Source organism: Lithobates pipiens, unplaced genomic scaffold (genome assembly GCF_037356315.1).
Source record: "Lithobates pipiens isolate NorthernLeopardFrog02 unplaced genomic scaffold, aLitPip1_a1.2 Scaffold_25, whole genome shotgun sequence".
NCBI classification, from domain to species: Eukaryota; Metazoa; Chordata; class Amphibia; order Anura; family Ranidae; genus Lithobates; species Lithobates pipiens.
The window spans coordinates 206,238,135-206,251,792 of NW_027507787.1; the positions used below are offsets into that span (position 1 = coordinate 206,238,135).

The window sequence follows — 13,658 nt, forward strand, 5'->3', positions numbered from 1 at the left end:
CAGCAGTCCTGGCTAATATCACACCAAGCCCTACAAAAGCAGTTTTGATGGTATAAGAATGGGGGGGGGGGGGGTCAGGATTAAAAGTAACATACACACAGACGCAAGCACACACATTCAGACACATATACAGACAAATGCACGCCGCACACACATACAGACACATGCATACACATACATGCACACACATACAGACATACAGACACATGTGCACACACACACACACATACAGACATACAGACACACGCACATACACGGACACATGTGAACACACACATACATACATACATACAGACACACGCACATGCACACACACACAGACGCAGACACATGTGCACGCACAAAGACATACATACAGACACATGTGCACACACACACGTGCAGACACATGTGCACACACACACGTGCAGACACATGTGCACACACACACGTGCAGACACATGTGCACACACACACGTGCACACACACACGTGCACACACACACGTGCACACACACACACACAGACACGTGCACACACACACATACAGGCACATGTGCACACACACACATACAGGCACATGTCGGCACACACACACATATAGACACATGTGCGCACATACAGACACATGTGCGCACACACACACATACAGACACATGTGCGCACACACACACATACAGACACATGTGCGCACACACACACATACAGACACATGTGCGCACACACACACATACAGACACATGTGCGCACACACACATACAGACACATGTGCGCACACACACACATACAGACACATGTGCGCACACACACACATACAGACACATGTGCGCACACACACACATACAGACACATGTGCGCACACACACACACATACAGACACATGTGCGCACACACACACACATACAGACACATGTGCGCACACACACACACATACAGACACATGTGCGCACACACACACACATACAGACACATGTGCGCACACACACACATACAGACACATGTGCGCACACACACACATACAGACACATGTGCGCACACACACACATACAGACACATGTGCGCACACACACACATACAGACACATGTGCGCACACACACACATACAGACACATGTGCGCACACACACACATACAGACACATGTGCGCACACACACACATACAGACACATGTGCGCGCACACACACATACAGACACATGTGAGCGCACACACACACATACAGGCACATGTGAGCGCACACACACACACATACAGGCACATGTGAGCGCACACACACACACATACAGGCACATGTGAGCGCACACACACACACATACAGGCACATGTGAGCGCACACACACACACATACAGGCACATGTGAGCGCACACACACACACATACAGGCACATGTGAGCGCACACACACACATACAGGCACATGTGAGCGCACACACACACATACAGGCACATGTGAGCGCACACACACACATACAGGCACATGTGAGCGCACACACACACATACAGGCACATGTGCGCACACACACACATACAGGCACATGTGCGCACACACACACATACAGGCACATGTGCGCACACACACACATACAGGCACATGTGCGCACACACACACATACAGGCACATGTGCGCACACACACACATACAGGCACATGTGCGCACACACACACATACAGGCACATGTGCGCACACACACACATACAGGCACATGTGCGCACACACACACATACAGACACATGTGCGGACACACACACACACACACACACACACACACACACACATACAGGCACATGTGCGCACACACACACACACATACAGACACATGTGCACACACACACACACACATACAGACACATGTGCACACACACATACAGACACACGTGCACACACACACATACAGACACACGTGCACACACACACATACAGACACACGTGCACACACACACATACAGACACACGTGCACACACACACATACAGACATACATGCACACACATACACACACATGAATAAAGCCCTTTTTAACATTAATTTAGCTTGTAGCATAGTACAGTACCTTTGCAGCTTCCTCATTCAGCCGGGTACTGCACTGTAGGGGGAAGCAGAGAGCACAGCACACTCCTCTGCACTTTACTTTCACTTTTGAAGCTCACGGAGCTTCTCACAGTGCCGGGGTTCGGATCATCTGACAGCGCTGATCCCGCGGCACACTAAATTGAGAAAGACCAGGCGGGCCGTTCAAAACCGGACTGCGGGCCGCAATTGGCCCGCGGGCCGGACTTTGGACATGCCTGCCCTATTCAATTAGCCCACCAGGCATATATTTTTACTCTTCTACCATTTGTGACTAACACAGAATCCTGGAGAAGTGAAAGAACACACCAGTACATAGCAAAACCCCTCATTTGTTCTGCCATGATAACACATTTCGTGACTGCTTGTGGCATTTTTATTAGTTGTTTTTAGCTGTACTTTTCTGAGCCATACAAAAAAGTTATAACTATACAATTAAGTGTTTTCCAACTTTCAGGCACCATATGTTTTGGTGTTAAAGTATATAGTACAGTAGTATGTATGTGTGTGTTAGTCTATTTGCCTCACAAGTGTATCTTCCCCCCCCCCCTCTTTTTTTTTTTTTTTTTTTTTCTTCCTCCAACTTTAAAAAAATCTATCTGATCAAATCTTGTGTGTGTGATCTGATGACGTTATGGGCTATGGGTCCCAAATTGTGTTATCCCAATAACTTATTTTATTTACACACATTCTGTATGTCTTCTCATGGCATCAGTTGAATCATTTTTGTTCCTTTTGGACTTTATTTTGGTGAAACTATAATTCCACAAGCTATATAGTACAGAGAAGACATTTATTAATATAAAAACAAAAGTAATCATGCTTTCAAAAGCAATGTGTAGTCAGATCATAGGAAGCGGTCTCATCACCAGGTACATAACTCTAGGCAGTCAATAGTCCAAAAAGTAACCCTAGCAGCTGGTCACATTCAACAAAATTTGGAATTCTAGGCTATTGCCAAAGTATCATTAGTCGTTCTAAAGGCCCCCCCCCCCCATTATATTTACCTGAGCCCCATCTTGATCCAGTGGTATGTATGAGAGCAGGTACTCTTCTAGGTCTCTTACTCCTCAATGGCTCACTAGGCAGTGGGAGCCATTGGCTCCTGCTGCTGTCAATCACAACCAGTGAGCAAATGAGAGAGCAGGGGGCTTTGTGTGGGAATGGATAATGTCCATTCACAGGAGCGCAGCTCGGGAGCGAGCCTGCTCAAGTGCCCCCATAGCAAAAGGCTTTGGGGGGAGAAGACAGGACCACCGGCAGGGGACCCATCCACTGCAGAGCATGCAAGTGTGAGATATATATCTATCTATAGATATGAGCACAACTGTATGTGTGTATATGTGTGTGTATATATAAATATATATTATTTTATATTCTCTATAAGTCTAGATACTCTGGCAGAATTTGATTTCTTGGCTATTTTTCATAGAATATGAATGATAACACAAAAACTTTTCTTTCACTCATGGTTAGTGTTTGGCTGAAGCCATTTATTATCAATAAACTGTGTTTACTCTTTTTACATCATAATCACAAAAGAAACTACCCAAATGATCCTGATAAAAAGTTTACATACCCCAGTTCTTAATATCGTGCATTTCCCCCATTTAACATCAATGACAGCTTGAATTCTTTTGTGGTATTTGTGGATGAGGCTCTTTATCTTCTTAGATGGTAAAGCTGCCCATTCCTCTTGGCAGAAAGCCTCCAGTTCCTGTAAATTCTTGGCCTGTCTTGCATGAATTGCATGTTTGTGATCTCTGTAGAGTGGCTCAATGATATTGAGGTCAGGAGACTGAGATGGCCACTTCAAAACCTTCAATTTATTCTGCTATAACCAAAGACAGGTCGACTTGGCCTTGTGTTTTGGATCATTGTCATGTTGGAATGTCCAAGTATGTCCCATGCGCAGCTTCCTGGCTGATGAATACAAACGTTCATCCAGTATTTTTTGATAACATACTGTATTCATCTTGCCATCAATTTTGACTAAATTTCCTGTGCCTTTTTGTAGCTCACACATCCCCAAAACATTAGCAATCCACCTCCATGTTTCACAGTAGGAATGGTGGACCTTCCATCATAGGCCTTGTTGACTCCTCTCCAAATGTAGTGTTTATGGTTGTGGCCAAAAAGCTCAATTTTGGTCTCATCACTCCAAATGACTTTGTGCCAGAAGGTTTGAGGCTTGTCTCTGTGCTGTTTGGTGTTTTGTAAGTGGGATACTTTGAAGCATTTGCGTAGTAATGGCTTTCTTCTGGAGACTGGACCATGCAACCCATCTTTCTTCAAGTGCTTCCTTATTGTGCATCTTGAAACGCCACACCACATGTTTTCAGCGAGTCCTGTATATCACCTGAAGTTATTTGTGGGTTTTTCTTTGAGTCCCGAACAGTTGTGGCTGACATTTTAGTTGGTCTACCTGACCATGGGTTGGTTTCAACAGAGCCCCTTATTTTCCACTTCTTGATTAAAGTTTGAACACTGCTGATTGGCATTCTCAATTCCTTGGATATCTTTTTATATCCCTTTCCTGCTTTATACAGTTCAACTACCTTTTCCCGCATCCCATGACTAAGAATCCAGAAATGTCAGTGCAGCACTGGATGTAAAATGCAAGGGTCTGTCAGGAGTCCAGAAACTAACTGACCTTTTTATACACACACACACACTGATTACAAATAAAACAGGTCACAAGTGAGGATTGTTACCTTTAATAGCCATTCAAACTCCTTTGTGTCAACTTGTGTGCATGTTATCAGACCAAAATCACCAGGGTATGTCAACTTTTGATCAGAGTCATTTGGGTAGTTTCTGTTGCGATTATGATTTAAAAAGAATAAACATAGTTGATTGATAATAAATCGCTTCAGCCAAACACTAACCATGAGTGAAAAATGTTTTTGTGTTATCATTCATATTCTCTGAAAAATGGGCAAGAAATCATAAATTTTGCCAGGGTGTGTAAACTTATGAGCGCAACTGTATATGTGTGTGAGATATGATATAATATATATATATATATATATATATATATATATATATATATATATATATATATATATATATTTTTTTTTTTTTATTAACCTTTTGAATCACTTCAAAAGAGAAGTGTGGCTTTTTAAAAAAAAAACATTTTTACCCACCTAGGTGGATGCAGTATCGGTCCCCTGCTGCTTCTAAGACTGATAACTGAGTGATCAAACACCGCTGATTGAAGACTGGGAACTGAGCAGTGAGCAAAGAGCCAGTGACTGACTGTTACCAGCTCTCTGCCTCTCCAGCACTCAAATACTGGGCTGTGCAGGGGGCGGGAGCAGGTGGCTTGCTTAATGGCTTAGCCAGCTACCAGTCCAGGCATCTGGGTGGGTCTTTCACCAGCCTGGACTGGCTGAGTGACATACGCCAGCATCCGGCTTTAGCCCATGTTTGGCTGAAAACTGGTCACAGGAGTGCAGAACAAACTGCATTCCTGTGATCCATAGGAAAAGTAGGGTCCAAAAAGTTTTGGCCATACTTCTCCTTTTGAAACCTGCTCCATCTCCCCCTTCTAAATCCTATTCTAGCTACCCTGTGAAGGGAAGATGCTTATACTTACCTATTCTGAGGGCCTGACATGATCTCTCAAGCAGCCTGCTTCAGGGGAGAGGAGATATCACTGCCAATGGTGGAAATGTCTGGGCTGTGACGTCACCCATAGGCTTGCCATCGGGCATGTGTTGTCTGCTGTGCGTTCACATGACCAGTTTGGATCACCCCAAGAATAGGTAAGTATAAGCATCTTCCTTTTCACAGGGTAGTTAGAATAGGTGCTTTTTTTTTTAATAACTTTTTAGCTGAATGTAAGAGAAGAATTGTAACCATCAATGTAAGGAGCATTTTCCTAATGACCTCTAATGGAATAACCTTAGCCGGGGGTTCCCTGTGACCTCTGGCTTCCTGTGGGATAAAGAGGCTGGTTTGGTGTGTGGAGTCCACACAGGTTCCTGTCAGTCAGTCGGCATTTATATATTATGTAGTCTTCTTAGTATGATATACCTGGTAATGACCGTCTTCTGTGATCTGACTACACACGGCTTGTGAGTGTTTCTCCTATTTTATTTGGTTTATTAATATTTGTCTTGTCTAGTGCACTTCTGTATTTTTTATTTTCAATTTTTACATGTGTATGAGGGTACGGACTAGAGTGCACAATGGCTAGCAGGTAGGAAATAAACACATCTTTTAGTAATCTGTATTTGCCATGTTAATTGATTGATATTCTGCAAAGGTGAACTTGTCACTTCAAGTGGAACTTTAGAACAGAAAAATACATTATCTATTGATCGACTTCTGTTAAACAGACTTGGGGAAAAGAAGTTGCTCATTTATTGGCTGCAGCGCTGATCTGTGTATTCTGACAGCGCAGAAGGGGGGATTCTCCCATCCACTTTGAATGTGTGAATGGGGGAGTCTGTTCAATTTCCTGAAAGGGGAAAAAAACCTGAGCCATGTGTGGCCAGTCTAACACTCGGGGCCAGTTCACACCACAAAAATGCGCTCTGGATATGTTCTGGATACGTTTTTGCTTACAGTTCACACTACACGAAGTTCCGGTGCATTTTTGATATGGTTTGCTATGTTCCAGTACAGTTCTGTGCAGAAAAATTGCAGCATATTCTACTTTTTTTTTTTTTTTTTTCTCCACCGGAAACTGACTGTAGTCAGCTCCAGTCAGTTTCTGGTGGAGAAAAAAAAATAAAAAAATAGGGCCATTTGAATACATGGAAAACCCTGTGCATGCATTTTTCATACAGTTAAAAAATGCACTCATGCTTTTGGCATAACCTGCTACACTGTGAGGTAACTGTGCTTATTCTGTCTGTTTACAGGCTATTGATTACTATCATAAAGCACTGAAGTCTCTGGATAAAAGAGATACTCATCAGGCTGTGTGGGACTCTGTTTATTGGGAACTGTCTACAACGTATTTTACAATGGCCACCCTGCTGCAGGACTATGCTCCCATCTCCAGGAAAGCACAGGAACAGGTAGGTGTGCTTATAGACTGCTAACAGATTCCTAATATGATCATACTGTGTGTCCCAGCATGCAGTTCTCAGAGCTGATCTCCATTTCTTGTATGAGAGAATGTATAGGTCCTCCTAAATATGGCTGCCCGCTAGTATCATTTCATTTCAAATTCTTCTTTTTAAGAACATTGGTTTGATCTTCTAATCATTGGTGGGGGTCAAACTGTTGGGTTTTGTTTAACCACAGTGACACAAATTCAAAGGTGTTGGATGGAAAGTTTTTCTCAAATGTTCTAATTTCTAAGTGTATGTGATTTTCATGTAGGAAATTACAGTACATTCATTCAAAAATTTATGTTAAGCAAACAAAATGTTCAAGTCCTTTCAAAGAACATTCATCAAATGTACAAAGAATATTTTTGCAGACATTTGTATTAATGCTTGTTTGAAAATCTGGTAGAAAAAAATATTTGTATTGGGCACGTTGTGTTGATCTTCAGAGAGCAGTGGCGGGGTGGGGACCTGAGAGCCCAGGGAGGGAGTCAGAGACCACTGGAGCGCCATCAGAAACTAGCAAGATAGGAGGATATAGAAGAATCAATCTCTGCCATCTTCCTCCTGCTGCCTCTGAATGCTTTCTTTATTATTACTTTTGTTTGCATTCACCGCTCCAAAGATGCTGCTAGGAGGGCTTTTTTTAGCATCCTGCCAGCGCACCACTCCCGTGTGGGAGCCCTCGGGTCTTTCACATTGCAGACACAGCAGCGGCTCTTTCAGGGCGCTTTGCAGGTGCTATTTTTAGCGCTGTAGCGCCTGCAAAGCACCCCTTTATGATTGCCTAAAAATAACAAAATATAAAAAAAAGTATAAAACTATTAAATTCATAATCATTTTAATAATAAGATTAATAATTAAATAATCATTTAAAATAATTGTATTATAAATAAAATTTAAGTAAGGAAATGTGCCACGATGATGTGGAAATCGGGAGGAGATATAAATGAGCTGCAAGGTGAATTAAGTCTCCTGTATAAACTCACTGAGGTGGCAAAAGAAAAAAAAAAAGAAAAATAAATAAAATAATTGTAGCCGAAAAAAATATACATATATTAATGACAAAATAAAACAGAAACAATATTATCATTGTAATTTTATTAAATAATAATGCTGGTGATAATGAGTCTCCCCTCCCCCAGGAACTCCCCCAACCCCCCCCCTCCTCCCCGGAACTCCTCCCGGGCTCGCAGTCGCTGCTGTACCCCTTCTTTCAGTGCTTCACCTTCCCGGCCACACCGGGGCTCAGCTTCCCCAACTTCCCCCATTATCACCCCGCTTACCGGAACCCGCTGTCTCCACGTGTGGCCCTATAATACTGATCACTTCGGGCCGGAGGCAGAGCTCTATGGTGATCACTGGAAGGACTCAGTGATTGCACTCTCTAGGAAGTGCTGGCCTCTGGTGGCATCGGGGAGTATTACAGCCACTGAAATGTCACCAGAAGCTCTACAGAGCAGAATTCAGCAGATCCAATAGAGAAAAAATATTTATTATACTTTTATTATTATTGGTAATATTATTACTATTAAGTGTATTCATCTTTACAATAATAATAATACCATTTATATTAAATTACAATATTAACCACATGCCGAACGGCTCCTGAAGATGTACATCAGCAGAATGGCATGGCTGGGCAAAGTAACACACCCATACGTTACTTTGAATTTCCCGCCATGCGCGCCGCCGACGGGGCGAGTCGCACCTCCTCAGAATTACCCAGTGAGTGATGACACCATTCCACGAACAAGTGACGTCATTCTACCAGCAAATGCTGTCGTCATTCCACAAACAAGCAAAAATGCAGGGAGCACCATGGAGGAGACATACTTTCCCATTCCCACAGTCGCACTTCCTAGGGATCATTACCGTAATTTCATACAGGATTTATACCGGCTAGTGGAGAAGCACAGGCCAGCCAACCCAATGATCTATGACATCATGGAAGAGACTGACGTTCCCACGTTTCCAGAGTCTCACCTCCTCGAGCTTCCCTTTGTGCTTGGCTAAGCCGGCGTATAAAGAAGCTCAAATCAAAACAAGCGGACAGCCACAGGATAGTTTTCCCACGAAAGAGTGACATCACCCCACTAAATGAGGTCCTCATTCCGCCAACAAGTAAAAACGCAGAGAGCGCTTCGGAGAAGACTGCCTTTCTCATTCCCTACCAGGAATAACACTAGGCCTTGGAGTGATGAGATCCTTCCAACTAAATACATGACCCCAGCAATGGGTTCCGGCCTTAGGCCATGATGGAGTACATTTACTGTCCATCCCAGCGTCGCACGAAAAATGTGAACGGAGCTATGGACTGAAGTTCCCATTCCCAGCGCCATGCCTCCTAGGGATCACAGCAACATCATCCCACAGAATGGTGGTATCCTCTCATTACCGAGTTTCCTTATGTCACCAGTGACTAATGATATCAATATGCTATTGGATTCCAGCATTAGTCAATAAAGGGCAACACTGGCTGTTGATCCCTGTGTCGAAACTCGTAGTAATCAGACTTGTCTTCACCTACGAGAATTACTCCAGCTAGTGAAGAAGCACAGGGCAACCAAGGAGGACTGCCAGGAGTCTTAAACCAGATCTATACTTTTCATAGGGCTCCAGTGCTATGGTGTCCCATAGCCACTACCAGCTTTTAGAGCCTGGGGGGGTGGGGTGGAGAGCACATGTGGGGGGGGGGGGGACCTGAGAGCCCGGGGGGAGAGCACATGGGGAAACCTGAGAGCCTGGGGGGGGGGGGGTTGAAGAGCACAGGTGGGGACCTGAGAGCTTGGGGGGGGGGGTGCAAAGAACACTTGGGAGATAGACCTGAGTGCCCAGGGAGGGGGTCAGAGAGCACATGGGGGGGGACCTGAGAGCCCAGGGAGGGGGTCAGAGAGCACTGGGGGGTGGAGAGCACATGGGGGGGGGACCTGAGAGCCCAGGGGGTGGGGTGAGGGGGGGTTGGGTGTTCGGCCCATCTGTAATGTTCACAGACAAGAAATAAGATGGTTAACCTCAACCAAACCGTCTACATAATATTGTAGAGCTGAAGGCATCCTCTCTGAGCTCTATTGGCCATCACTGACTTACCCCACTCAGCGAGGGCGGGCCTTATAGAACAGAGGCTATATATGGGCAGCACAGAGGCTTGGTGGTTAGCCTTGCAGCAATGGGGTCCTTGATTCAAATCCTGACCAGGACACTATCTGCATGGAGTTTGCATTTTCTACCTGTGCTTGCATGGGTTTCCTCCGGGGACTCCCGGTTTCTTCCCACGCTATAAAAGTAAGTGTGTAAGGTGGCTACCTGGTCATCAGTACACACTTTCACCAAGTTTTACAAGGTGGATGTTGGGGCATCTTTGGATGCGTGTTTTGGCCGCAAAGTTTTGCAGGCGCCTGTCTAAGGTTTTGGCTCCTCTTACGGGGGTTTTGGAGTCTTGGTTGGGATGGGATCTCCAACCCTGTGTACGGGGATTGTGGACTGCCAGCAGGGTGTGTGCCCAGGTTCACACAGCCCATATAAAACGAGGGGCTGGTGAGAGCAGAAGGTGAAGAGGAAGGTGGAGCTGGAGCATGGGCTGCTAGTGAGCTTCTCTGTGTGAGGATAGATGCTGTGTGCATTAAAGCGGAGGTCCACCCTAAAGTGGACCTCCGCTCATCGGAACCCTCCCCCCCTCCGGCGCCACAATTGGCACCTTTCAGGGGGGAGGGGGGTGCAGATACCTGTACAGTACAGGTATTCTGCACCCACTTCCGGGATAGCTCTCTGCGGAAAGGGGCCTAGATTACGCCCCTTTCCACAAGTGCCCCGCTGCCTGCTGGGAAACACACAGATCCCAGAGGCAGCGGGGACCATCCTTATTGCGCAGCGCGATTCGCGCATGCGCAGTAGGGAACCGAGAAATGAAGCCGAAAGGCTCCATTTCCTGATTCCCATACCCAAGATGGCGGCGGCAGCACCCGACAAGACGATCTAGAGATCGGCTTCGGGTGCCGACATCGCGGGCGCGCTGGACAGGTAAGTGTCACTATTTTAAAAGTCAGCAGCTGCAGTATTTGTAGCTGCTGGCTTTAAAAAAAAAAAAAAAAAAAACGCGGAGTCCCGGCGGACTCCCGCTTTAAGAAGCTTAAAGCTGTGTGCGTTTGTAGGGCTTCAAAGCTGTGTGCGTCCAAAGAGCCAGAAGCTTTGTGCATTGAAGGGCTTCAAAGCTGTGTGCATCCAAGGAGCCAGAAGCTGTGTGCATTGAGGGGCTTGAAGCTGTGTACATTTAAGGAGTCCAAAGTTGGGTGCACCCAAGACCGTGGGCCTGGAAGATCAGGTGGCTTGAGGTACCAGTACCTATAACAGCAGTGCTGTTAAAGAGTAGCCAGTGACTGTAATATTTACAGTAGCGATTATTTGCTCTTTTTGTACTATAAAGGGCTCATTTTAGTTTAACCCCATTATGTTACTGACCGATTAGTGAAAATGGTATTTTGATTAATTTCATAATCGATTAGTTGCCGATTTAATTGATTAGTTGTTTCAGCCCTAAATTTATTATTGGACTGTTTCACTGAGATTTCAATGGCAATAATGGCCAATCAAGGAAACCTACAACCAAAAACTTATTTAGAAAGCTTGAAACAATTGAAAAAGTTGCTGATCAGTTGCCTTCCTCCATATTTGATAATTTTTGTGCTTGAAAAGCTAGTTGAAATTTACTGGAATGACCTGAAATTTGCAGTATAGGACCACAACTATTCTGGACATTATGTATGGTTTTTCTAGCATTATTTTTATTGCAAGAATGGTTTAATGGGCCAAGGCCACCTACGACCAACAGTTTGTTTATAAATCTATATATTTCTGCTTCTTTTATACTTTTTAGTTCAATTTAGGCTGTACATTGCACCACCTTTTGGATATTGATGGGCCCAGGGGATGCTCCGCAGTTGCGGCGGGGGAACCTCTCCGGGACCTCTTGGTCTTTAGTTTTATGAACACTTCTATTTATTGCGGTTGTGCTAGCTCTCATTTTTTCTGTTTTGTCACCTTTTATTTTTGCCCTCCTTGGGAGCTAATTTCTGTTTCAACCCCAATACTAGCCCCCCGCGTGTGGTGAACTTTTTGAATGTTGAGTACTTGTTAAAACCGAATAAAAACTATTGAAACAGAAATTGTTAGAAAAGATCAATGTGTATGGGCAGCTTTAGGGATGTTCACTACCGCAGTTCCAGTGAGGCTGATGCTTGTAGACTGCACGTCACAGTCAATTTTTTTGTTAAGTCTATTAAAATGTCACAGAGTGACATTTCATTAATTTTCTATTGGCTGCAGCACAGTGTAATGCCATGCTGAGCTGGAACAAAAAGTGCCACATTCCATACAGTGCCCAGAGTTTTGCACCCATACTTGTGTTTATTCAGGTACCTTTACACGCATATAGCCACCTTGTACAGCTCCATAGGCCTCTATATGCAGATGCATGCAGCACATGTGGGCTCACTGGCAGGGCAAAGTGCCAGAAGTTACACTATACAACCAGATATGGTGATGGGCAGAAGCCCCTAGTACAGCTTACAGTGCAAAGCGAAGACCAGCCATACATTGGTTCAATATTTTATCAAAACGTATGAAATTTATACCCACCGGTCACTTTATTAGGTATGCCTGTTCAATTGATTGTAGGGCTGCAACTAATGATTATTTTCATAATCGATACGTTGGCCGGTTGTTTCGATTCATCGATTAATTGGTTAATAACCTTTAAAAAAAAAAAAAAAAGCGTGGTGTAGAATTTAGTTAATATGTAACGTTAGGGGAAAAAAGCTATTTATTAAATATTTCTATGCAGTGGTAAATATAAATAACCTACTATATGGTTAGAGAGCAAAATCTCTAATCCACTGTGAGAACAACAGACAGAAGAGATATACTGTATATACTATTAGAGGAGATCTTCCCTCAAAAAAATAAAATGTCATTTTAAGAATGTTTGTTTGATTTTCTAATCGTTAGTGGGGTCAAATCGATGTTCATTTTCAACCACAGTGACGGAAAAATTTGGAAATAGAAAACTGCTTGGTGAAAGGAATTTTCAGACAGTGGATGTGGTTTTCGTTCAGAAATGACATTCATTTTAAAAACGGAATGTTAAAAACAAGTGAAAATTTCAAAACAACATTCTTTCATTCAGCGAATGTACAAAGATTTTTCGTCTGAAAATTGTTCTGTGTGGCCAGCATAAGGCTCTGTATGTAGTTTGCTTTTGATCTGTTTCTGCAGTGCTTTTTGCTGTGCGTTTTGATTTTTGCACATTATGATTTTGCTGTGATTTGAGTTTTTGCAATTTTTTTGGCCAATTTGTTGTTGGACAGATTAACCACTTAAGGACTGCCGCATGCCAATGTACGTCATCAGAATGGCATGTACAGGCACAAGCACGTGCTTGCCTTCCAGTGGGGGGGGGGGGGGGGGGTCCGATCCGACCCGACCCCCTCCCGCTGGATGCGGCGGTCCGTTTCGCTTCAGGAGCGATAGGGGATGGCCGTTTGGTTTCTGGCCA

General features: G+C 44.1%; 1 protein-coding gene across 1 annotated transcript in view; it reads left to right on the top strand.

The window, feature by feature from the left end:
- The window catches only part of EDRF1 (erythroid differentiation regulatory factor 1), a 142,161-nt gene that overhangs the window by 53,129 nt on the left and 75,374 nt on the right, over nucleotides 1-13,658 (top strand). Inside the window, exon 19 of the mRNA XM_077455495.1 lies at nucleotides 6,917-7,075. Coding sequence (XP_077311621.1) covers nucleotides 6,917-7,075 — 159 coding nt within the window. The remainder of the gene's footprint in view (nucleotides 1-6,916; nucleotides 7,076-13,658) is intronic.